This window comes from Wyeomyia smithii, chromosome 2 (genome assembly GCF_029784165.1).
Source record: "Wyeomyia smithii strain HCP4-BCI-WySm-NY-G18 chromosome 2, ASM2978416v1, whole genome shotgun sequence".
Classification (NCBI taxonomy): Eukaryota; Metazoa; Arthropoda; class Insecta; order Diptera; family Culicidae; genus Wyeomyia; species Wyeomyia smithii.
The window spans coordinates 93,238,457-93,264,822 of NC_073695.1; the positions used below are offsets into that span (position 1 = coordinate 93,238,457).

The window sequence follows — 26,366 nt, forward strand, 5'->3', positions numbered from 1 at the left end:
AGATTTTAAAAGCTTTATTTATCAACATTTATTTATATAAAAAAGGAATCCTTCGGTTTACTTTTAACGCAAACTTGTCGATAATATCGTAGTAAAATAATGGCGTCAGCATCATCTCATGGAGTAAATCTTTTTCCACAGCCATCATCATAATACCAAATAATCGATTCTGGCCCGATTTAGACCGCAAACAATTTTTGATCCGTCGGAGAACCGAAAACGTTCGTTCGACGGACGCCGTTGTATTAGGCAATGTCAGTATCATTCTGGCCAGCCGAAGCGTTTCGGAGAAAGTTTGATGCAGGTTTTGTCCAAGGATAAACGAAATTAAATACAATATATTTTTGCACTCAGCGCTGCGCGACACTTTTTTTCTCACGTGAAGAATAATGTCATCAATGAGGAAATACATGAAAACCCTTCGCTGCACTCTCGGCTTTGCATCGACCTGACGCTCGCTTGAGCGTTGAGAGCTGTGTACTCTCGCGGCCTCTCTCAAATTTCAATGAACGAACATCAAAGAATGGTGGGCGTGGGGGTCGGCGTCGGCGGTATCGTTTCCATCGGCTTGGTTCAACATAATTTTTGAACCGCAAATGTCATTTTTACGCAAGGCTGCGCATTAGTAGTGGTGCACGCTTTATGTACATGACTGGCTGCGTACGCTATAGTACTTGAAAATGCAGAGAAGTGTTTGAATGAATGCTAGTTCAGATAAATGATTTGAACAAACGGTAGTCATTACTGCTTATCTCGTTGTGTTGTGTTGTATTACGGGTGAACTGTGTTGCGGGTGGGTTGAGTAGTGTAGAGTGAGTTAAGCCAGGTTATATTCTTCACGGTGGAGAAATAAATAGAAATTGAAATTGGTGGAAATAAATTGAAAATCAAAAAAATTTTCGAATGTTCGAAATAACATTAAGGTTACAAGAAAACTTAATGATGTCAGATCCATGCTACAAATGAGAAATAATTCGAGTAATTGTTCTGAAATTGTCTACCTGTCCTATGAGCAGGTTGAACAGGTGGACGAGACGCCTCTGATGTTTTTATATTTGTTATAAAATATTTTAGGGATCTGCTGCACGCGTAAATGATCCGGGATTCCACGAGTTTCTTCCATCATGGATGTATCGAAAAACACAGTAGAAACAGAAGTATCTAATAAGTTGACACGATTGGAGGTGTATGGGGAAGGATTTATACTTTGAGACATGTGATTGAAATACACAGTCATGAAACGGGTTTGAGAATTAAGTTCAACTAGCCTATCGAAATTTTCAATTACCAAGGGGTTCAAAACCTCACATTTGATGAGAATACGAGTAGTCAGATCCCAAAAGCGGTCTTTTAATGGGAGAACGCCCGCCAAAACTTCCAAACTCATCGTATGGGTCGAATGCATGCAACCTAAGGCAATACGCAAACAACAATACTGCAATCGTTCCAGCTTGATTAAATGGGTGTTTGCAGCGGAGTGGAAGCAGAAACACACGTACTCAAGCACCGACAATATCGTTGTTTGGTAAAGCCTTATGAGGTCTCCTGGGTGGGCGCCCCACCATGATCCAGTAATTGTCCGGAGAAAATTCACTCTTTGTTGACATTTTTTCATCAAATACCGAACGTGACATCCCCAGGTGCCTTCCGAATCGAACCAGACACCAAGATATTTAGATACCAAAACTTGAGAAATCGTTTCACCCATTAACTGTAAGTGGAGATGAGCAGGCTCACGCTTCCTAGAAAAAAACTTCTGTCTCAGTCTTCTCCGGAGAGAATTCGATACCTAGCTGTAAAGCCCAAGCAGACAAATTGTCCAAGGTATCTTGCAATGGTCCTTGCAAGTCGGCAGCTTTGGCTCCTGTAACAGAGACCACGCTGTCGTCTGCAAGTTGTCTTATCGTGCATAAATTTGCCAGACATGCGTCAATGTCATTTACATAAAAATTGTAAAGAAGGGGGCTTAAGCATGAGCCCTGGGGAAGACCCATGTAGTTAATACGAAAAGTTGCCAAATCACCATGCGCAAAATGCATATGCTTTTCGGACAACAAATTGTGCAAAAAATTGTTCAAAATTGGTGGAAATCCTTGTCGGTGAAGTTTGCCCGAAAGAATGTCAATAGAAACGGAATCAAAAGCCCCCTTAATGTCCAAGAACACAGATGCCATTTGTTCTTTGCGAGCATAGGCTAGCTGAATATTTGTAGAAACAACGCAAGACAGTCATTCGTTCCTTTGGCACGGCGGAAGCCAAATTGAGTATCTGATAGTAGACCGTTTGATTCGACCCAATGGTCTAAACGACGGAGTATCATTTTCTCCATCAATTTCCGGATACAGGATAGCATTGCAATCGGCCTATAAGAGTTGTGATCAGAAGCTGGTTTTCCCGGTTTTTGGATGGCGATCACCTTAACTTGCCTCCAATCCTGCGGTACAATGTTTTGCTCCAGGAACTTATTGAACAAGTTCAACAAGCGCCTCTTGGCATTGCCGGGTAGATTCTTCAACAAGTTGAATTTGATTCTATCTAACCCAGGCGCGTTATTGTTACAGGACAGGAGGGCAACTGAAAATTCTGCCATCGTAAAAGGTGATTCTATCGCATCGTGGCCCGGAGACGTATCGCGAACAAAGTTTTGCGCAGGAACAGAGTCCGGACATACTTTCCTGTCAAAATCAAATATCCACCGACTTGAAGACTCCTCGCTTTCGTTGACCGTTATACGATTTCGCATTCTTCGGGCTGTGTTCCAAAGAGTGCTCATCGATGTCTCCCTCGTCGTTTCGTTTACGAACCGGCGCCAATATCCACGTTTCTTTGCTCGGACCAAGCTTTTGAACTTGGTCTCAAGCTCCAAATACCGCTTAAAGTCGTCGGGTTGACCTTTCACCCAAAAGAAGGCCTTAAACGCGTCGGATTTTTCCGTGTAGACATCGGAGCACTCTTTGTCCCACCACGGAGTGGGAGGCCGTTCTTTGATCGTTACGCCGGGATATTTCTTTGTTTGGGCTTGCAACGCGGCGTCGAGAATCAAGCCCGCGAGGAGGTTGTATTCTTCAAGTGGTGGGTGATGTTGAATCGACTCGACAGCTTCTGATATCATTTCCTCGTATAATTTCCAATCGATATTCAGTGTGAGGTCCTACGGAATATCAACTGATCGCGTGCGAGTTGAACCATTATCAATTGAAATTTGAATAGGCAAATGATCGCTACCGTGGGGATCAAGGACTACCTTCCATATGCAATCCAACCGTAGCGATGTTGAACATAAAGATAAATCTAAAGCACTGAGGCGCGCTGGAGGTTTCGGAACGCGTGTCATATCCCCGTTGTTTAATATTGTCATGTCGAAGTCGTCGCAGAGGTTATAGATCAAAGAGGAACGGTTATCATTAGAAGGGGAACCCCAAGCCACGCCGTGAGAGTTAAAATCTCCCAAAATCAAACGTGGCGAGGGAAAAAGTTCTATTAAATCAAAGAGCAGCCGTTGCCCAACCTGTGCTCTGGGAGGAATATATATTGAGGCAATACAAAGCTCTTTACCTTGTATTGTCATTTGACATGCGACAGCTTCGACGCCTGGGACCGTGGGGAGGTTAATACGATAGAAGGAATAGCACTTCTTAATCCCTAGAAGTACTCCTCCGTAAGGGGTGTCTCTTATGTCACAAAATATCAAAAAATTGGTCGCAGTGACGAAAATACCCAACACGGAAAAAAAGGGGTGTCTCGTTCGAACGAATTTTATTAAAATCATGGAAGCTAAGATCTACATTTGAAGTGAGCCAAGTTTCACAGAGGGAAAATGCATCGCATTTATGCTTATTAATCAAAACTTTAAATGAATCAATTTTGGGGATGATACTTCTACAATTCCACTGTAAAATAGAGATAGAATCCTTCATCTCAGCCGATGAATTAGCCATCGAAGGATACGATCGCTGCAAGGAGGGGCCATTTAGCAGTCAACTGCTTCAAAAACGTTTTAACTGTTGGTAGAAATGCCAGCAGAAGACTTTTAAGAGGATCAGTTATGTTGAAATTTTCAAAAATCCAGTCCACAATATCTGAAAACTTCAGCAGTCCAGATTCTGGCTGAATCTTGGATGAAAAAGAAGGAACAGTTGGGTTTTTTGATGTTCCTGGAAGTGCCGGAAACTCCTTACTTGAATTCAGTTTTGCCAATCCCGGAGGAGTTTGCTTCGGGTTTTCTACAGCACGTTTTTGTTTTTTAGTATCAGTCACTTCAGATGGAGACCTTCTCTGTCCTTTCCTAGGAAGCCTAGGAGAAGAAAGGTTTTTCCTCTTCCTAGATTTCCCGGGTTCAACAAAAGAAGATTCCCCAACTGAATCGTCAGAATCAGACACATCGGATGGCAAGACCTCGAAGAGATTCGGGGAAACCAGTTTGGTGGCAGCGGCCTCTTTGAGCATTTCTGCGAAAGTGCGCTTAGAGCGCTCTTTCAGAGACCGCTTGATCTTGTCTTGGCGCTGTTTGTACGCGGGACATGCAGACAGCTCATGCGGAGTCTGCCCACAACAAAGGCACTTTTCAGCACCCTTATTACAGGCGTCATCCGCATGTTGCTCTCCGCACTTGCCACAACGTGCTTTATTGCCACAGTGGGAGGCCGTATGGCCCAACAAACAAGCGTACGGGCAGACGCACCTTGTCCACGAGCACATAGCTCGGCAGAGCAGACCCGGCGAAAGTCACGCGAAAAAAGTCTGAAGGGGTGTAAGTTTTTACACCCTTGTCGAGCGATACTGAATGTAATTGCTTACATTCAAGTATCTTGGCAGGTTCAAGGCTAGAATCCTTGAAAAGGCCTTTTCCAGCCTTCAACAGGTCCTCGACAGTCAGACTCGATTCGCTGACCACACCGTCAATCTCAACTACGCGAGCTGGAATGTACACGTGGTATTCCCGCGTGAAGAGCTCACAAGCAGCAATCTCGTTTGTTTGCTTGAGGTCGGACACCAAAACACGCAGCTTATTCGAGCGTACTTTGGTAATTTCAGTCACGGCTGTAAACCGTGCCAGATCTTTACATATTTGCATTGTGTTCAATGCTTTCACTTTCGGCCGGAAAAATACAGCCCCAATACCAACTTTGCCCTCCGGATACTGCTTAAGCCGATGAGTAGCTTCCTGCGGGGTTCCATTCTTAACCCTTGGAACTTTGTATCCGGGAGGGCTAGGCGGTAGAACGAGCGGGTTTTCATCCCCGCGTTTGTCGTCCATGTTGGACGCGTAAGCCACACACGCAAAATGCCAATCAACAAATAATATTGTAGAAAAAAAACCAAGAAAAAAAAACTACTTATCTTCTGCAGCCGCTCTCCACCGCAATCAGCGCACGAGCGATGCCAATCTCCAGTCCTTCACTCAAGAGTCCGGTAGCAAAAGCTGCAGCCGCTCCAGCCACACAGCAGCACCAGTACAGCCAAACAGCCGTACGCCGGGTACTGGATCTCTCGCAGTAGCGACACAACGTACAGTCTGTGGCGTACGGTAGCAATAGGCGATGATGCGTTCCTTTGTCTTCAATAGACGACGGCAACGGCAACGAGTGCACACGTAATACAATGCACGGTGACCTTGAAGGCGATTAACTGGTCGGCACTATCGAGATCGAAATGAAATTGCGACCGAACACGACGAGAGCACAACTCGGAATGCCAAGTATGAGATGGCAGAGCCACAGCCTCGCTTCTTCTTATTTCAAACTTAAATGTGTTAAACTTTAGAACAGTACATCGTATTTTGTTTTGTTTATAAAATCATATCCAATCTTAATCCACCACAGATCATGTTACTCAATTGAATCGTGAGCTGGATTAAAGTTTATAAGCAATTATTGAGCCTTGAGCCCGGATTTGAGGGGGGGGGGGGGCGAAGGGGGCTAATGCTCCGGGCCTCCCGATTCAAGAGTCCCCCCTAGTCCTGGGGCGACCTTTTTTTTATTTCCTCTGGTTAAGCGGTTCTGATAGTCTTTTAAAACATAAAGCGGCGGCCGCATGGCAATTATATGTGTAGGCATCACAACGAAGAGTAGTGATAAAGTTTTCCTTTATTGGTAATTATATGTGAGAGGAACAAAGCCAAGAATAAAAAAAAATTTAAATGAACACGTACGTACGTACGGGGACTTATGTATTACAAAGATCTAAAAGATTGAATAAACTTTTGCCATCGGACTTCAATAAAAAAAAATTAAGTCTCTGAAAAAATGTTAGTGGCTTGGGGCACCAAAATTCACAGGAACGGCTAAAAACCTATAATCTTTAATTTTTTCCTAACTTGAGCTTTGGGGTCACACCTGTGTTGACCAGTGTTATCGAGCTAGTTTGAATTATGTAAATTACAAAATCTTAGATTGGGCCGTTTAGTAATATAGTCATACGTGCGACGTTTTTTTGTGCGAATTTTATTTTGTATGACTTTTTATATGCGGTATTTTTATTTGTGCGATTATTATTGCGCGAATATTGTTTGTGCAATATCTGAAAAACGACCACGTCCGACGAAATTTTCAGCAATTTAGTTTTTCCGATCCTTGTGAAGAATTTACACGCATTGCATAAGTATTGCGTCAGTCAATTATTATTTGAGCCAGTTTACGTAGGAAAAGTCACGTATTGCTAACCTACGAAGGATAGCGGTTGGAATGATTAGTATGTTTAAAATAGTAACGTTTATCAATCAGATGTTCAAAGATGTTCTCATAGGTATTTTTAAAATAAGAATCATCAAGTTTCGAGTTATTTTTAAATGAGGATTTTTTCCAATGCGCTCCCTATCCACCGCATAAAAAAAGATTTTTTCAATAATGTTGTGGAAACATTGTTTTATAGCTACACGTGAAGTTTCGAATTATTTTTTTATGCGATTTATTTTGTGCGGTCCCTATTCCTCGCACAAAAACAGGTTTGACTGTATATAACACAAAATAAACCGCCAGTTTCATTAAAAAGAAAATTGTTCCAAAAATAACTTATTTTTCACGGTATGACGGTGCTTCCAACACAGACGAAAGATCCAAAAACTAGTGCTCTGGAAGGTGATTTACAATCACCAGTGCGGTCCGCCAGTTTCCTCTGCCGGTCCGTCTGCTATGGAAGGTTGTAATCGAATGAGCAACGAATGAGCAAATGCAACACCAACCATACAAATATATCATCGGTTTCGTGCAACACCTAACACAACTAAAAATCTACATTTTTTAGTTTTCCATGGCACACGATGCCAAATACTGTCAAGTTTCATCCCACGGAACCCCGTTTCAAAATTCACAAAAAATCGAGAGTTATGAACAGTAGTGTCTCTGAAGCTTAATTTGAAATTTCATCATAAAGGTAGTGAAAATAAGGTTTAATCTTTTACAACGTGCTCATAATATGTGCATAACAGACTCGAAAGGGTTCAATGGGAATGAAAAATCCTTAAATTAAAAGTATTCCTAAAAACTCGACGGTATTATATTGGAAATCGCCGCCTGCTGCGCTGTGTAATGCCTCTGCTCTACTTGTTGCTGGTGGATTCACTTTCCAGTAAATCATCCTCTTGGAACAGTGATCACGTAGACAATGCAGACTAAATTTTTGCATGTTAGTTGTATACGTGACTACCGAAAGCTATAGTCCTGGCGCTAGGCTATATTCCGGGAGCGTGGCGACAAGTACGGGTTATTTTTATCCCTAAGGCCAATAAAAGGAACAAATCTCTGCCAAAATCCTTTGTCCCAATCAGCTTATCATTAGTCGTTCTTAAAACAATGGAAAAAATAATGGGTGAGCACATCAAATCATCATATCTTTTGAAAACTCCTCTTAGCAAATATCAATTTGCTTACCAGGAGGGGAAATCGTCGGTACTTGCACTCCATACTATAGTAACAAAACAAAAAAAATCTTAGGCAGCAAAAGAAATTTCCCTTGTGGCGTTGCTTGATATTGAAGGGGCATTCGATAACTCATCTCATGACTCAATGACTGCTGCAATGGAGAAACATGGTTTTGACAATTGCATTATTCATTAAATCAATGAGATGTTATCAAAAAGAGAAATATCAGCAAGCCTTGATAGCTTTTATATAAAAGCTACAAAAGGGTGTCCTCAAGTAGGTGTGATATCTCCTCTACTGTGGTCATTAACAGTTGATGATCTTCTGAAAAAATTGATGGAAGAGGCCTTGGAAATAGTTGGATTTGCTGATGATAGTGTCATTAGTGTTCGTGGCAAGTATGATGATATCATCGCAAACCATAAGCGAGGTAACGGGTAGTTGGTAACGTCTCCGCCAACCACGCTCGACGCCTGGGTTCGAATCCCAACGCCGACATAGGTGTCGATGGTTTTGAAGAAGCGTGTTCCACTCACAACCAACCCAACTGGTCTAGATTCAATTTTAGCCGACACCGGGAGATTTTCTGAGGCGAAAAATCTCTGGGATCACGCCTTCCATCGCATGAGGAAGTAAAGCCGTTGGCGCCGGTCTGTTAATCAACGGGTCATAAGTTAGGGTTCTGGGTGGAGTCGCCTCCCCGGGCGTCGGTGCTTGGCACAAACAACAGTGGCAGAACTAGACCGACGAAAAATAAACGAGAATAAAAAAAATCATCGCAAACCGCATACAACTTACCTTGAACATTATTTCCTTGTGGTGCGATAGGGAAGGCTTGAGTGTAAATCCTTCACAAACCACTATCGTCCCATTTACACGTAGAAAAAAAAAATATGCTTAATGATATTAGGCTAAACGGTGAGCTTCTGGAACTTTCAGATAACGTCAAATACCTTGGAGTAACTCTTGACAAAAAAATCAACTGGAATACACATCTAGAGCAGGCAATAAAAAAAGCTACAAATACTCTATTGATGTGTAATAAAACTTTTTGTAAACAATGGGGACTAAAACCGAAAATGATCCATTGGATTTATTCGGATATTGTGAGATCCAGAGTTACCTATGCTTCACTGGTCTGGTGGATAAAAACAAGGGAGAAAGGTGCTGAAAGGAAAAACTTCAACGACAAGCCACTGTGTGTTCAATCACTTCAAACACTGGGTTGTAATAATCAACTTGACTTATATTAAGTTCTTGATCACAGTGGAATAGATGGAAATGAAAGAGCCGATGAACTGGCAACAAGACTTGGATCGTCTCATCAGTTCATAGGACCAGAACCCACTCTGTGGTCTATTCGCTTGTTCTTCTAGAATGGAACTGAAAGCATGGGAAACTCTGAAAGTGGAATCCAACTGGACAAACACTTTCATCGGTAGGCAGTCGAAGCATTTCATCACACCGAACGTTTCTATAACTCGCAAAATACTGGATCTTTCAAGGAAAGATCTAAGCACGTATACTGGTTTATTAACAGGGCATTGTCCGAGCCGTTACTGGGCTAATGCTAATGGTCAGATTGTAACGACCACTTCCAATAGTGATACGTTATCCTGACTTAGCAAGATTAAAAAGGGGAAATATGTCACAAAATATCAAAAAATTGATCGCAGTGACGAAAATACCCAACACGAAAAAAAAATACTCCTGGCAGGCGTGTCGTTGTACATCCGGGGGGAAAAAGGGGAAGGGGTTGTATTGAAATCGTTGAAGCTTTTTGTTTTCAAAGACCAATTTTTCTGCAGAAAAAATATACACTAAAACATCGCACAAAGTTTTGCAGCAGGAGCTGTCGAAATCTTTTTATCTGTGGCATTCAGCAATCTTTTGAAATGCTAAACATGCTACGTCATTAAAGTATGCTTCCTTACATACTTTAGTGGCGTCTATGCAAGGGAAAAAGGGTAGTGATTGGTTGTTTAGTTTGATTGAGCCTGAGAGTTTCTCGATCGAAATATGCATTTAATAAGGCTCTACATTTTTCGATAATACAATAGCATTTTTTCCAATCGATTGCTGTAATAATGCAGGAAATTCGTTGTAAACTGACTAAGTTTTAAGTACTTGAAAGTGGACCATTTTTGTGACGCTCTCGATGTTTTCGGTTTTTCTATTTGTGCCCCTATGTTGCCGTAGGACAAAGTTCTACGTCAAGAAAACTTTTTACTCGATTGATCTGATGTGAGGTTTTGAGCTTCGTTCAATTGACTGTCTTTGATAACATACACATTGCTTACAATTTAGTAATACATATTGTTTATAATTTAGTAAACCGTAAGGATAAATATGCCAGTGATTTTTCGTTGATTATCTTCGCTCGGATTTTTTCTATTTTAATTCGTTCCTTAAAATAAACATATTTTGATGATAAAAAGTAAATATTACAAAACGGCTACAGTATATCACAGCTTGTGACTTGACAATGACGCAGGGTATTTTTTAAAGCGCTACTTCGTATGAGAGGCACGGTGTTCATTAAGTTGAAAAATCGGTATCCTCCACTTAGTCCACCTGCACTTTTGTTCAGTGGCAATAAATAAAAAGTAACACAGGGTGGTCAACCTCGAGAGAAAAAAAAGAAACAAATAACAGAGGCTAGTTGACCGGAAGTTCGTGCTACTACCACGTTTGACCACGTCACCGTGCTCATGAAAAAAAATCATTGCTAGCATGCTTTTGGTCGTTGGATGATTGAGTAACGAAAAACAAACCATATTATACCCTATCGAAATAAACAATTTTCGAAACACCAGTAAGTTAGAGGCTAAAATTTAATTTAAAATGTTGATGGTCAATCTACGTTCATAACAAAGGTCGATAAAACTTGCACCTTTATGAATTTTCATGTAGCCTATCGCATGAAAACTATGTAGGAATTTAATTCTCAGTTTCTCAATTTATACGTTTGATTGAATTTTTTGCCTAAATTTTCAATTATAAATTTTGATCCCCTTCAATGTTATGCTATCACTTTTGTCAGCCCCACACATTCAGGCAAATTAATTGTTTGTTCAGGTTTTGCGTGAGTAAATAGCCTTGATTTTTTTTCTTCATTCTCATGCTTAGTGCGAAAGGATTTTATAGCAAAACACGGAAGCACGAGGCTGCAGCATCGTTAATTACTAAGTTCGTGTAATTCAGTACAATTTACATTTCATCACATGATGGTTTGTTGAGTTCTACGTTTACCACCGAGATTTCCTCAGAATAGGCAGCACAGAAAAACATATCATTAATCATCCAGAAAGTGTTCATTTGTTGCTTCCTATTATTTCCAAATGAATTAACTCACTATAACTTTCGATGCTATACGCCGACAAAAATTAATAGGGGTCTTCACATCGAGCTCGTATACAAATACTCAGCCGTAAACTGTGTATCTTCCATTACTCGTCAATGGAGGTGAGTATTTTTACGGCTGGGTATTTGTATACGAGCTCGACATGAATACCCATAATGTCATTCTACGCACTTTACACGTCAATTCGCGCGAAAAGTGCTAGGTTTTTCCAAACGTTCTCTTTTCCAACGATTTCGAATAAACCATTCTTTCACATCATCCTGCTCTCTTCTTTTTATCGACTGTGGTGGCTTTAATTATACTTTCGCTCCACATATCATTAATCATCCAGAAAGTGTTCATTTGTTGCTTCCTATTATTTCCAAATGAATTAACTCACTATAACTTTCGATGCTATACGCCGACAAAAATTAATAGGGGTCTTCACATCGAGCTCGTATACAAATACTCAGCCGTAAACTGTGTATCTTCCATTACTCGTCAATGGAGGTGAGTATTTTTACGGCTGGGTATTTGTATACGAGCTCGACATGAATACCCATAATGTCATTCTACGCACTTTACACGTCAATTCGCGCGGAAAGTGCTAGGTTTTTCCAAACGTTCTCTTTTCCAACGATTTCGAATAAACCATTCTTTCACATCATCCTGCTCTCTTCTTTTCATCGACTGTGGTGGCTTTAATTATACTTTCGCTCCAGCACAGTAAGTAGCTTGACTATTAGCTCTTGTTCTTTCTTCTTTCTTGTATGCATGCCGCCTAATCAAGGAAATGGATATCCGATGCTTATCGTTACTGGGATGATATCAGGAAAACGGAGGATGCTTCAAACGCTGGTGTGACACAGCTTTCCGGATATATTTTCTCCAGCACAGATCCTGCGATTGTGAGGGTGAGTTGTTTTTAAATTAACTTCCCGCATGAAATCAACGCGTTTCATTGAAGGCTCATACTGATAATGAAAAATGGTTACAATCGACAATCAACTTGGTGAAAAGAAAAAAAGGTGATGGGAACTATTAGCGAATTTCTTTATTCCACCAGCTCACCTCGTTTTGACCTGGAAGCGCACTAACTGCTGTCAAAACCCTTCTTTATTCGCTCGATTTTGACCCATTTTTTACCAGGCGTGCTGCCCGAAGCGCACTGTAAAATTTGTCAGCTTCAACCCACCACCGCACGTGCTAAGTTCGTAAACAATTATCTGGCATCTCTTTCTCACTTGCGCCTTAAATGGCGATGACGTTTCATTATTCCTCGGCAGTTTTGTCGCACACAGTGGTATAAAGACATTCGCTATATATTATACTCATGCCACTTGTTGCTAGTGCAAGAAGTTTCACCAAGTTTCACCAGATTGTACAAAAAAATTATATGAAATAGTCCCTTGATATCACAAAGTGACACACAACGAGCAGAAAATAAAAAAAGACATTAATACCTACTTATAGATAAACCTCGAATAGCGGGATTACTCACATATTCTCTAAACAAGTGAGAAAGTTTAAAAAAGGTAACAAGAGTATGTTCGGCATACATAACAATAACCCAATAAAATAAATTTAAAAGCAAAGCCTTGGTGCTACATTCCGATTAATAATTTTAAATAGTTTAGGGAAAAGAGGGAGGCCTTTTTTTTATTCTCGCGGCGGACTACGAGCTAGTGGGGATTTAAGGTGAGAGGAGGGGTGTTACAATTTTGTTTTTAACTATTTTATATTACAGAATGTATTCATTTGTACGTGGCTAACCAGTGATGTTCTGTTTGAGCAGTTTTGGTCTGAGGTGTCTGCGTAAACATAGAGATGCCGAGTCTTCGTTTTAGTGTCTCCAGCCGGGTGTATCATTCTCTTTCAGTTTGTGACAGAAATTGTATTCTAGCAAATAGATAAAAGAAATCAAATTTTAATGCCAGCATTTTTTATAAACCCGTATAGCTGTGTCATGTACTGGAGATCACCGCTTCCCAGAATGTCTCTAACGGGTACGTTCGGTTGTTTTCCTCGGGCCCGAAGGGAATCTATAAGCTCAGACCTAACACCACAGTATTCGGTACACGACCAAACAACATGCTCGATGTCATGGTAGCCATCGCCACAAACGCAGTGATTACTGTCTACAAGCCCTATACGAAAGAGATGCGTGTTTAACGTATTGGATTGTAAGTGATTGGACATAAGTCTGGACATCACGCGAATGAAGTCCCGACCTACATCCAACCCCTTGAACCATGCTTTCGTCGATACCTTAGGAAAAATGGAATGTAGCCACCGTCCCAGTTCATCTGAGTTCCATGATGATTGCCAACTGTTGAGTGTTCTCTGACGCAAAATGCTATAAAATTCATCATAAGCAATTGGTCTTACATAAATATCGCCATCAATAGCACCCACCTTAGCTAAAGCGTCAGCCTTTTCATTGCCCGGAATGGAACAATGAAAGGGACCCACGCTAAGGTAACCCGGTAATTTTTATCTGCTAAAGCACTTAAAAACCGCCGTATTTTCCCCAGGAAATACGGGGTGTGCTTCACAGTCTTCATCGATCGCAGAGCCTCAATGGCACTGAGACTGTCTGTGAAGATGAAGTAGTGGTCTATGGGCAGGGTTTCGATGATCCCAAGAGAGTACTGAATGGCAGCAAGTTCTGCGACGTACACGGAAGCAGGAGCATCGAGTTTGTAGGAGGCGGTAAAATTTTCGTGGAAAACACCGAAGCCAGTGGACTCATCTAGATTAGATCCGTCAGTGTAAAACCTTTTATCATAACTAACATGTTTAAACTTATTGGAAAATTTTTTAGGGATCTCTTGGGGTCGCAATTGATCCGGGATACCAGAAATGTCTTGTTTCATGGTGGTGTCGAAGAATATAGCATTATTAGAAGTATCTAAAAGTGCGACATTGGAGGAATCGTATGAAGAAGGATAAATATCTTGAGCCATATAGTCAAAATATAAAGTCATAAATCTGGATTGAGATTGAAGGTCGACCAACCTCTCGAAATTTTCAATTACTAATGGGTTCATAACTGTGCATCGAATTAGCAACCGGTAAGAGAGATTCCAAAAACGAAGTTTCAACGGAAGAATACCCGCTAGCACTTCAAGACTCATCGTATGGGTCGATTGCATGCAACCTAAGGCAATACGCAAACAACGATATTGTATTCGTTCCAGTTTGATCAAATGTGTGTTTGCTGCGGAGCGGAAGCAGAAACACCCGTACTCAATTACAGAAAATATCGTTGTTTGGTAAGGCCTTAGAAGGTCTCCTGGGTGGGCTCCCCACCAGGTTCCGGTAATCGTACGAAGAAAATTAATAAATCTGTTGGCATTTTCGTGTCAGATACCTAATATGGCAAGCACAGGTGCATTTAGAGTCGAACCAGACCCCGAGATATTTAGCGACTTAAACCTGAGTGATTGTTTTACCCGTTAGTAGGAGCTGCAGCTGAGCTGGGTTATGCTTCCTAGAAAAAACGACCAGCTCAGCTTTCTCCGGAGAGAATTCGATACCCAGCTTAAGAGCCCATTCAGACAAATTGTCTAAAATATCTTGCAATGGTCCTTGCAGATTGTTAGCCTCGCTTCCAGTAATGGATACAACGCTATCGTCTGCAAGTTGCCGTAGCGTGCATGAATTTGCAAGACATTTATCGATGTCATCGACGTAAAAATTATATAAGAGAGGGCTTAAACATGAGCCCTGGGGAAGGCCCATGTAACTAATTCGGGAATTTGTCGAATCGCCATGTGAGAAATACATATGCTTTTCTGACAACAAATTGAGCAAAAAGTTATTCAAATTTGGTGAAAGTCCCTGCGAATGAAGTTTCGCGCTTAAAACTTCTACAGAGACAGAGTCAAAAGCCCCCTTAATATCCAAGAACGCAGAAGCCATTTGCTCTTTTCGAGCAAATGCGAGTTGAATTTCAGTAGAAAGCAACGCTAGGCAATCGTTCGTCCCTTTGCTCCGGCGAAAGCCAAATTGAGTACCGTGCTGGATCGAAACCCGTACAGTATCGAAATCCGTACACCTTGATGTTTTTCTTCAGTTTTAAGCATTATAAAAGTGAAAATTCATATGATAGTTACATGTACATATCCGTTGAGTTGTTGGCCTTCTGTTAAATTAAACTATGCGCCAGTAGGTCATGAAATAAAAATATTAAAAATGAAAAATCAATCGTGTATCGGTTTCAGTTGTCATTTCGTTGTATCGTTAGAGAATTTACTAAGGAAACGTTCTCCAGATAAAAACGATTTTCAAGTGGGATATAAGTGTTTTACTCTGTGAATCTTTTTAAAATTGATGGAAAAGGTAAGTCTTGTCATTTTCGAGCTGTATATTGTCTAATAAATAGTGTAAGTTGTATTTATTCAACAAAAACTGTGCCGTACGGATTATGATTCTTTTTATTTGCTTGAATCGAAATCCGTACAGCGTGTGCATCATGCATATATTGTTGAACTTTCTTCTTGTTTTCAGCATATAATGGAAAAAACAAGTATAAATATACGGCAAACAATTTTGAAAGAGCTGTGACTGAGGTGCGCAAGGGAAAGTCGTACCGGGAAGCTTCGAGAGGTTCCGGCGTTCCGGTTACTACGAAACGCTACGAAAATTGCACTATTTCAGCTGATATCAAAAATCAGAAAACAGTGTGAAACTTTAGAAGCCAGTTGATCCTCAAAATATACTTATTCGGTAATTTAAAAATATATTATAAATAAAAGATGTTCATTTTTGTACTTCTTCATCTATACGAAGTTTGATTTATTGTTGTATGGACTTTGATCCAGTCTATATCGCGTGTGTGCGGATTTCGATGCAAAAGTGTACGGGTTTTGATTCATACAAAAAACTGTGTACGGATTTCGATTCAAAACATGTTCTATTTAAACATGATTTTTTCGAGTTTTGGAGTGATTTTAATCATTTTGCTGGAAAATAGTGATAAAATATAAGTAGACCTATAACTAAACATGTCAGTTTAAAGCAATATGTGATTTCTTGATTTTATATTGACCGTCGAAGATTATCATGTGCTTAGGTGTACGGATTTCGATCCAGCACGGTTTCTGAAAGTAAACCGTTTGGTTCGACCCATTTGTCTAACCGTAAGAGGATCATTTTCTCCATTAATTTCCGGAGGCAAGAGAGCATCGCAATCGGCCTATATGAATTGTGATCAGAGGCAGGTTTCCCGGGTTTCCGAATAGCAATGACTTTTACCTCCCTCCAGTCATGCGGAACAATATTTAGCTCAAGAAACTTGTTGAACAAATTCAATCAGCGTCTTTTTGCAGAGTCGGGTAGAATCTTCAACAGGTTAAATTGTATTCTATCTAACCCTGAAGCCTTATTGTTGCACGACAGGAGAGCCATTGAAAATTCCAACATCGAAAATGGGGGCTCTTCCGTAGTTACTAAAAACGCATCGCGAAAGGTTTTCTGTTCCGGTACAGAGTCCGGACAGACCTTTTTGGCAAAATCGAGTATCCAGCGATCTGAATACTCCTCACTCTCATTCGAAACGTCACGGTTCCGCATGCGCCTGGCGGTATCCCAAAGAGTGCTCATCGCTGTTTCCCTCGACAACGCGTTTACGAACCGCCGCCAGTACCCGCGTTTTTTCGCCTTTACTAAGCTCTTCATCTGCCTGCCCAGTGCCTCGTACTTTCGAAGTAGGTTGACAGTGTCGTACTCCCGGTAGTCCTTATACGCCGCGGACCTTCGCGCGTACAGCTCAGAGCACTCTTTGTCCCACCATTTGTTGGGAGGGCGCTGTCTAATCGTTACCCCGGGTATCGGTTTCGTCTGAGCTTGAGTCGCGGCGTCGATTATCAAGCCAGCTAAGAACGCGTATTCTTCCTCCGGAGGAAGTTCCTCGTGAGTCTCGATAGATTCCGCTTTAATAGACTCATAACGCTTCCAATCAATATTACGTGTAAGGTCGTGGGAAATATTGATTGGGTTCGGGGGAGTTGAACCATTAGCAATTGATATAACGATTGGAAGATGATCACTACCGTGGGGCTCGTTGATTACTTTCCACTGGCGATCTAACGCTAGTGATGTCGAGCAGAGGGATAGGTCAAGCACGCTTTCACGTGCTGGAGGATTAGGTACACGTGTTGCTTCCCCAGTATTCAAAAGTGTCATATTGAAGTCGTCGATCAAGTTACAGATTGAAGAAGATCGGTTGTCGTCGTACAGCGACCCCCATAGCGAACAGTGAGAGTTAAAATCTCCCAAAATCAAAAAAGGTGCGGGAAGCAATTCTGCTATATCAAGGAGTTGCTTCTGTTCAATCCGCGCGGATGGGGGAATATATGACGAAACAAGGCAAAGGTCTTTTCCATTCATATTCGTTTGAATGGCAACAACTTCAATATTCGAGATCGAGGGGAGGTCGATTCTGAAAAAAGAATAGCACTTTTTGATCCCTAAAAGTACCCCTCCACCGTGTGAGTCTCGATCTCGACGAATGATGTTGAAATCGTGGAAATTAAGTTGGTCATTTGAATTGAGAAAAGTTTCACAGAGCGCGAACGCATCACAATTGTATGTGTTTATCAAATGTGAAAGTAAATCGAATTTGGGGATGATACTTCTGCAGTTCCACTGTAACACAGTGACAAAATTCCTAACCTCTTTCGATGTATTAGTCATCGAAAGATACGATAGCTGAAATGAGGGGCCAAGTTGCTGTGAGTTGCTTCAAAAAGGTTTTCACTGTAGGGAGAAGGGCAAGAAGAATGTTTTGAAGGGGATCTGGCATGTTGATAGTTTTAAATATCCAGTCCACAATATCAGAGAATTTTATGAACCCTGTTTCTTTTATGTCTTCTGATCGAGAAATGGGTGCACGAGGGGTTTTTGGTGCCCCAGGAAGCGGTGGGTACTCCTGGTTTGATTTGAAATTCAAACCGGGTGGTACTTGCTTCGGTTTTTCTTCACCGCTTCCTTTTTGTGTTGTCTTATTGGTCATTCCGCTAGGGGCTATCTTACGACCTTTGCGAGAAAGATTAGGAGAGTTGAGCATTCTCCTCTTCCTAGATCCCTCTGGCAAGGCATAAGAACACCCTTCGACGTGATCGTCAGATGTACCCTCATCGGTTGGCAAAAAGGAAAAGATGTTTCCTGTCGAGGATGGCTCAGCCCTCTTAAGCATTTCTGCCAAAGAGCGCTTTGATCGTTCCTTAAGGGAACGCTTAATTTTTTCCTCGCGCTGTTTGTACGCGGGACACGCCGAAAGGTCATGCCGAGTTCCCTCGCAGTAAAGACACTTTTCAGTATCCTCACTGCAAGCGGTCTCAGCATGATTGCCTCCGCACTTGCTGCAGCGTGCCTTGTTGCAGCAGTAGGTGGCTGTATGACCTAACTGCTTGCAGTTTTGGCAATGCATGACCCGCGGTACGAACAGGCGTACAGGCAGACGAACCCTGTCCAAAGAGATGTAGTTCGGCAGTGCGGATCCGGCGAATGTTACACGGAAGGAGTCCGAAGGGAGGAATTTCTTCTTCCCTTCTTCGATGGATACTGAATGCAATTGCTTGACATCCAGTATCTTTACATCTTGAATCAGGGGGTTCTTGAAGCAGCCAACCCCGTGGCGCAAAATGTCATCGACCGTGAGGCTTCCTTCGGTAACCACACCGTCGATCTCCACGTCCTTGGCAGGGATGTACACGCGGTACTCCCTTGTAAAGAGCTCGTAGCTAGCAATTTCGTTTGCTTGCTTCAAGCTACTCACGACAACTCGCAGTTTGTTCGGCCTCACCTTCGTAATCTCGGATACGGCCGAAAACTGTTTTGCCAGGTCTTTGCCTATTTGAATTATATTCAAAGGTTTTTTTATGGGCCGGAAGTAAACAACGTAGGGACCGCTAGCGGCATCTGGGTAAGCTTTTACCCGTATTTCCGGTAGCCTTGGTACGGGGCTAGGTAGCGGGGGTGGTACAGGGGAAGGTAAGGGAGAACTGCTGGGGGAAATTTCAATTTCTTCCCCATTTGTTTCCACATCCAGGAAAAGTTGCACCTGCATGTCTTCCATTTTGCGGGAGCGTTACGCTCTACCGCACACAAACGAAAAATATTCGCATGTGGGGGGGGGGGGTGAACTAGTAGTTGATATTAAAATTTTAAAAAAAATTTTTCAAACTACAATGAATCAAAATAAAAAAAAGACAGTAATACTAGTACTAATAACAATAGTAATAATATTAATAATAATAATAATAATTATAATAATAATAACAATAATAATAATATTAATAATAATAATAACAATAATAATAATATTAATAATAATAATATTGATAGTAATATATTAATAATAATGATGAAAAATCTAAAGTGAATACTTCACCGAACGTCTAAGTCACGACCTCACGGCTGATAGTAGGATCAATCGAGTGTCTCCGCAGAACAAACAATTCGGGTTATTCGCGTTGAAAGAGATTTCGAAGGCTGTTCGCACCTACGTGAACTCTCATATGCAATTGTCAAAATGTGCGTGATGACAAAAGCAAAAATATTTCCTTCCTTCTTTTTCGCATGCAAAAACCAAACAAATATCAGCAACACCGTCAACGCGAATGACGATCCAGCTTCGTGTTGTGACACAGTGGCCGTGTCTTACACGCGACCTTGTAGATGCCACTTGTAGTTGACTTCCACTCGCTCGATCGTATGGTGGTCCGTGCTGCTAGCGGGGTAACAGCGGTGCGGGAGAATTGTTCTTGCTGATATATCAGCTGCGTATCAGATCACTGGCGGGGTAGCCTGCCCCTACCAGTGTGCAGAAGATGTTTCTGCCGATATATTGCAGACTATTGTTATCGCACAGCACAAGAAATAATCGAAAAAAAAAACACCCGTACGATAACTCGTGTATTGTTATTTTGCGAATCACACGGAGATAAACAATTTGCGTCTAATCGAGACGAAAGCAAAACAACGAATCTGCCGATTCAGAACTTGACCTTCTATTTTTTTATACACAAACTTCGCAGTCGACTGTTCAGTTTACAGGACAATTGCGGGGCTAGCGCTTCGATCCTACTGATACTAACAGTCTCTCCCGAGCCTAGACACGACAGACACGTACCTCGAGACCATCAGTTATATGCTGTTTCTAGCATGAAACGAAGGCCGTGTTTTAAAATGTTATTGAGCTGTAATCTGAGCATATCTTTTCTTTCAGAACCATTATATTGAAAAAGTTCTGCCACTATATCGTGCGGCAACCGAACAAGAGCTGACGCTTTGTCCAGGTGATTGGAAATACGGATCATTTTTTACAACAGTTCTTACCGAGTGCAGGTTGTTCCAACCATGGGCAACTAAGAGGTATTTATAAGATGAAAGATATTGAATGATTTCTTTACAGCGCTTTACTAATTATTTTCCAGATTTCTTCGCCGAGGTGGTCGAATCGTTACCGAATGCTTGGAAAGTTTCCAGAGATTGTACGGAAAATTTGACGCAGTTGTTAATTGTTCTGGCTTGGGAGCTAAGAAGTTGTGTAACGACTATAAGCTCGTTCCGATTCGAGGTCAGGTGATCAAAGTTAAAGCTCCCTGGGTTAAGACGGCTTTTTACGCGGATTACGACACCTACATCATTCCCGGATTTCAAGGTGTAACTTTAGGTGGATGTCGAAATTTTGACAGCTATAACACGAACTTATGCCGGCACGATACGGCTGCTATCCGGGAAAGATGTGAGGCATTGCTGCCTAGTTTGAAGGGGGCACCTGTTATCAGGGAGGCCGTTGGGTTGAGACCTCATCGGGACCCGGTTCGAGTGGAGCCTGAGTGGATGGAATTTGCAGGTGGCAAATTAAAGGTGGTGCACAATTACGGACATGGGGGCTATGGAGTAACTACAGCACCCGGGACAGCGATTTATGCTACGCGATTGGTAACAGAAGTACTAAAAAGTAACAGTAAACTGTGAACTTTTTTTAGTTAAATAAATTTTATTTTGGAACTGAACAATATAACTAATTTTTAAAAGCAACAAGACTTTTAAACCTAACTGTTAGAAACAAATAAAATTTCAGGTTTTTTTAGATATATTGAATTGGTTGTTGAATGATCTCACTCTTTGCGTGTTATCAATGTAACCTTTAAAAATGGTGGAATACATTGGTACAAGCTCACGTTCAGATTGAAAACCGAATGTTTCGTATGTACCAATGTTTCGTATTGGAGAATTATTCAATCAAAGATTTAATTTCATAATTCGGTTTATTCGCGTTGAAAAAGATTTTGAAGGCTGTTCGCACTTATGTGAACTCTCATATGTAATTGTCAAAATGTGCGTGATGACAAAAGCAAAAATATTTCCTTCCTTCTTTTACGCACGCAAAAACCAAACAAATATCAGCAACACCGTCAACGCGAATAGGACACTGTTATATATTTGAGCTTTCAAAATATTGCAAATAAAGGCGTATACGCCTCACCATAACTGATGACATATAATGCATTAAAACATCATTCAACGGTCCAATCAAACGGGTACAAAACGGTATACGCAATTTGGTTTGTAGCTTAGGCAACAACCATTCGTGTGTAGACTTTGCGCGTTCAAGCTCAGGCGAAAACCGATTTCTGCAGGGTTCCAATATGTCAAAGCAAATCGAATGTATGAGGTACGTATTTCTATTTTTTCGCCCTCAATTCATACCAACACGCTGCTTTATTTTAACTTTAATTTGATTAGGATCTACTCAGTTTGGTATTCTTATGCAAAATGTCAAAAAGTGAGTTATCGGGTACTGGATAACTGAGTAACATTTACCCAAATTTTCATAAATACCATGTTTACTCAGTTTTGAGTTATTATACATGATGTTTACTCACCCCTGAGTATATGTATATGTCAAAAGTTTTCAACAGCGATATTATCTGTTTCCGGAGAACAATTAGTGTCGCTTTTTATTCGTTTGCTAGCAGTAAGTATTTGATCTTTCATCAAATCAATAGTTTTCTAATCAATTACATTACAAACAACATGTAACAATATTCCATAACAATTTCAGCCCAACATCATTATTGCAGAGGATTTGAAAACATAAAAAACATCTCTTCAAAATGAACAACCGCATGTTGTGTGTCCTGCGATGCCGTTTTTAGTCGGGCTTTTATTCGTGATAATGAACGGAAACATTTGTATCGATGTACAGTGCCCAATACATGCAATCGATACAATTTAAATCATTCGCAGTGTTTGGTGACGGATGATGGCGGATTTTCTGGTGTGCGTACTGTACAAAAACATGAGCCACAGTTCACGGGCAACTGTGAACCGGTTGGTTGCCGCATTATATAAAGACACGTGAATGATTTAAAACTTTTATAATGTTTCGATGAAAAATAAATCTATGATTTTGATTGTTCTGAATTTATTTTATTTATTGAGTCAGATTTACAAAAACCAGAAATCATCAAATTTCCAAATTTAGGCAAACTGGGTAACTTGTACTCATTTCGTTAATTCTTGGTTTGCATAAGCAGAGTAGATTCTAATCAGTTTTTGACGTATGACGCCCTTACTCAGAAGTGAGTAACCGTAAAAGTACTCAAATTAGGGTACCTCCACTTTTTTCAAAAATGGGTCATATCTAACTCACTTTAGAGTAACAAATAATGAGCGTGAATGCAACCTTGCTTGCAAAGCCGTGTAGAATCGATTTGTATATTCGCGTTGACGGTGTTGCTGATATTTGTTTGGTTTTTGCATGCGAAAAAGAAGGAAGGAAATATTTTTGCTTTTGTCATCACGCACATTTTGACAATTACATATGAGTGTTCACGTAGGTGCGAACAGCCTTCAAAATCTCTTTCAACGCGAATAACCCGAATTGCTTTCAACCAAGAATTCAGCTGATGAACAGATCTGAAGAATATATCCCACTCGAATTTTTATTGATGCCCGTTAACTGTATTAAAGTGACAACGACTATTACAACTGTAAAAAAGCGAAAATAAACATCAAATTGGATTGCAACATGACTCGAAGAATGTGAATTCAAAAATTCTTCTTTGATTTATGATTATTTTTACAATCTATTTATTTATCATATAATTTCTTGATTTTCACGAAATTCTTTTCAAAGAATAAAATTCATATCGTCGACAGTTTATTTTTCACCGCCAAGATTGCGAGTGCATGGTTCACATAATTCTGAAAGATATTCAGAAAAACATTCGTTATGAGTTTCTCTTTCGTCGATAATAAATGGCAGAAATATTGCGGGAACGAAATCAATCAAACGAAAACCTCAGCTGGTACTTCTCCATAGACCTCTCCAATCGTGCATGTATTGGTGCACTTTACATCGCGTAAGTGGTATGGAGAATGAGGCAAACAAAGTGCTGTCAAAATGCTTGCATCGATTGCGAAATAATTTTCTTTCGCTGACTTGAAAGATAATTTATCCCTACGCGGATTGATTACGGATAGTATATTACATTATGAATATTTGATTTCCAGTACCTAGCAAGATTATAGTTTTCGATTTGCTCAGCGGGGGGTAGAGTAAAGCAAGAGTCATTTATGAGGCAAACAACCCGAATTTAGTGTGCGTGACTGAGCTGTCAGAAAGTTCTATTGCCAATCGCTAACTATTGTTTCGAGAACATTTTTTTCTAGTCGGATGCTGGAACAGCGAAATGCAGGCCTTAGACGCGCCTATGCTTTTGCACTGGGTTTTATGTGACATTTTTTCGGTTCCATTTCCATTGCGAACCCACCGTGGTTCCATAATGTTGCTTGTTATTTTTCGGTCACGAAAAGATGGCGTCTTTTCATAGGCCTGGCGAAATGTTATTGGTGATCAAAAAGGGTTGTGAGGAAACCACGACCGCAAGTTTGACGTTGCATTCGAGAGTGATTGCAGATAATAACCCAACAAACAATTTTGTTAGATAACGGCTTGTTAAGCTAAAGTTCAGCCAAAATCCACTGAATAATAGCTTAATAAGCTGTAAATCAACAAAATTGTTTGCTGGGAAGTTTGAAACAAAGTCCTCCTTTTCAATAATTCTTTGAATTATAGATTTAAATATTACGATAGACTATTTTGCTTCAATCTGTTAATGTCAATATCTTTTATCTAGCACTAATAAAATAACTCTCTAAAATAATATGGCGGCTCAGAAAAGATTGGAAATGGTATCTGGAGTCAGTTTTTGGCTCCTGTACATAAACTCGATTACGGAATACCCACATTGGGTGATAATCGTCCATCTGAAAGATCTGCATTTTCTAAGTAAAACGTGATATAAAAAAAAATCTATCATTGTCCTTCACTTTTTAAATCACGATTTGAAACTGCTCGAAATCTATCCAGCTTTTTACGCGCCATAATGGCGGACGCTATATATTCAAAGTTCGTAATAAATTACCCACCCTTTTGACAACTAAGCTTACGTCAGTTTGAAGTCTTCATACAATTTATCAAAAGAAAAATATATCTGGCAACATTTGTGTTGCACGTGTCTGACGTAAGCAGAGAGGTTTGCATATTACGAACACGCATTATAGCGACCGCCATTATGTTGCGTAAAAAGCTGGATAGTTCGCCCATATACCAACTGTCATTGTAGCGATTTAGAGCAAATTTTTATTCTTCATTTCGAAATCGAAAATATGGTAAAAATCGGGGATATGGTCTCGATAGCACGAATCGCCTGATATTAGCTGATATGCGGTGTAGTGTGAACGGGGTATTAGTTGGGTTCCGGCCAGGGATACCAGATGTGCAGATTTGTCTGCAAAACGCAGATTTTTAGAGTCCGTGTGCAGATTTTTATTGATTTGCAGATATTCACAGATTTCCCATCGTTTCTGCAGATTTTCGTCAGAGTCTCCGTATATTTGCATAGTTTTTCTCAAAATGTGTGCAGATTTTTACAGACTTTACCAGCGCGAGCGAAATTTTTTCGAATCACGAATATTTTTTTTCCGATTTCAAGCAGATTTTTCCGGTTTTTCGAGCAGTTGCAGACATTTTTCAAAAACATCTGGCATCTCTGGTTCCGGCCCAGCTAGAACCTCCAAACAATCAGTGGTGGGCATCATTCCGCTGATTCGCTAATCGCTAATTAGCGACGCTAATATTCAGTAAGCGGTTTAGCGATTTCGCGAGTTTTTGAGCTGGTTAGCGAAACTGTTAGCGTCGCCAAAATGTGGCCTTCGAAACGTTAATCGCTAATTCACTAAATTTTGTAGAAAAACGAAAGCAGAACTATTTAGAAAAATTGTGAATTGCTGATGGCGTACGTAAATTGCTTCAAAAGATGAACATACTTTACTACGAAAGTTACTTTTGAAACGTTCAATTGTCTTTTTACCCTAGAATGGAGTTCCAGCTATCGCACAAGCCACAGGAGCATTCTGAAGAACAAGCTCAAGGTCTAGATTGAATTTTCGGCACACCAAGAACTTTTGTAAATTGCAATGCGCTTGAAATTATGACAACTTTGATTCTGCCAATTGAATTTTCATGAAAACATTCCTAAACATATTTATTTTTAATGCAAGCTGAATAACTTTGGTTACTCCTTGGTTTTACAAAATCAGGTATTTTTTATGCAAATAAAGTCGTTTACTCCTTAGTCTTGGACATAAAAACCGAACCATTGGCATCCCTATACCGAGTAACAGTGAATGACAATGAAGTCATGTCCTGGGCTCAAACTCATTTGTGCCCGCTGTCAGATAAAGGTGTATGAAAAATGGCGGTGATATACTATCTCGTTTACACATACGTTGAGATGTTCGCCTTTGAAACATGGCGCGGTGCCATTGGGTTGATAAAAAAAAATCAAAATCTATAGCGGTTTCAATTGAAAATAAAAAATTAACTTAATTCTATTATCAATCTCAACGACAGCTTTGTTGAATCGTAAATCTAATTTTATATTTATTTATAAATCTAATTTTATATTTATGCACAAGTGAAAATTTTGTTAACATTTGTGAGTGTTGATGCGATCGATTTTTTTTTTAAAAACAGGGCTTATATGCATACCACGTTCCGTTTGTTCATTACACATCAATGACGTACTGATTATCTGGCAGCACGGTGCATGTGCTGTCATTCATGCGTCATCGGGCAC

General features: G+C 40.5%; 1 protein-coding gene across 2 annotated transcripts in view; it reads left to right on the top strand.

The window, feature by feature from the left end:
• Window positions 1-21,248, top strand: part of LOC129723237 (D-aspartate oxidase) — a 42,962-nt gene extending 21,714 nt beyond the window's left edge. For both annotated transcript variants that reach the window (XM_055677325.1, XM_055677326.1), the window contains exons 3-5: window positions 11,993-12,116; window positions 20,438-20,583; window positions 20,646-21,248. In XM_055677325.1, the coding sequence (XP_055533300.1) occupies window positions 11,993-12,116; window positions 20,438-20,583; window positions 20,646-21,192 (817 nt within the window). In that variant the 3' untranslated portion in view covers window positions 21,193-21,248. The remainder of the gene's footprint in view (window positions 1-11,992; window positions 12,117-20,437; window positions 20,584-20,645) is intronic.
• The last annotated feature ends 5,118 nt before the right edge of the window (window positions 21,249-26,366 follow it).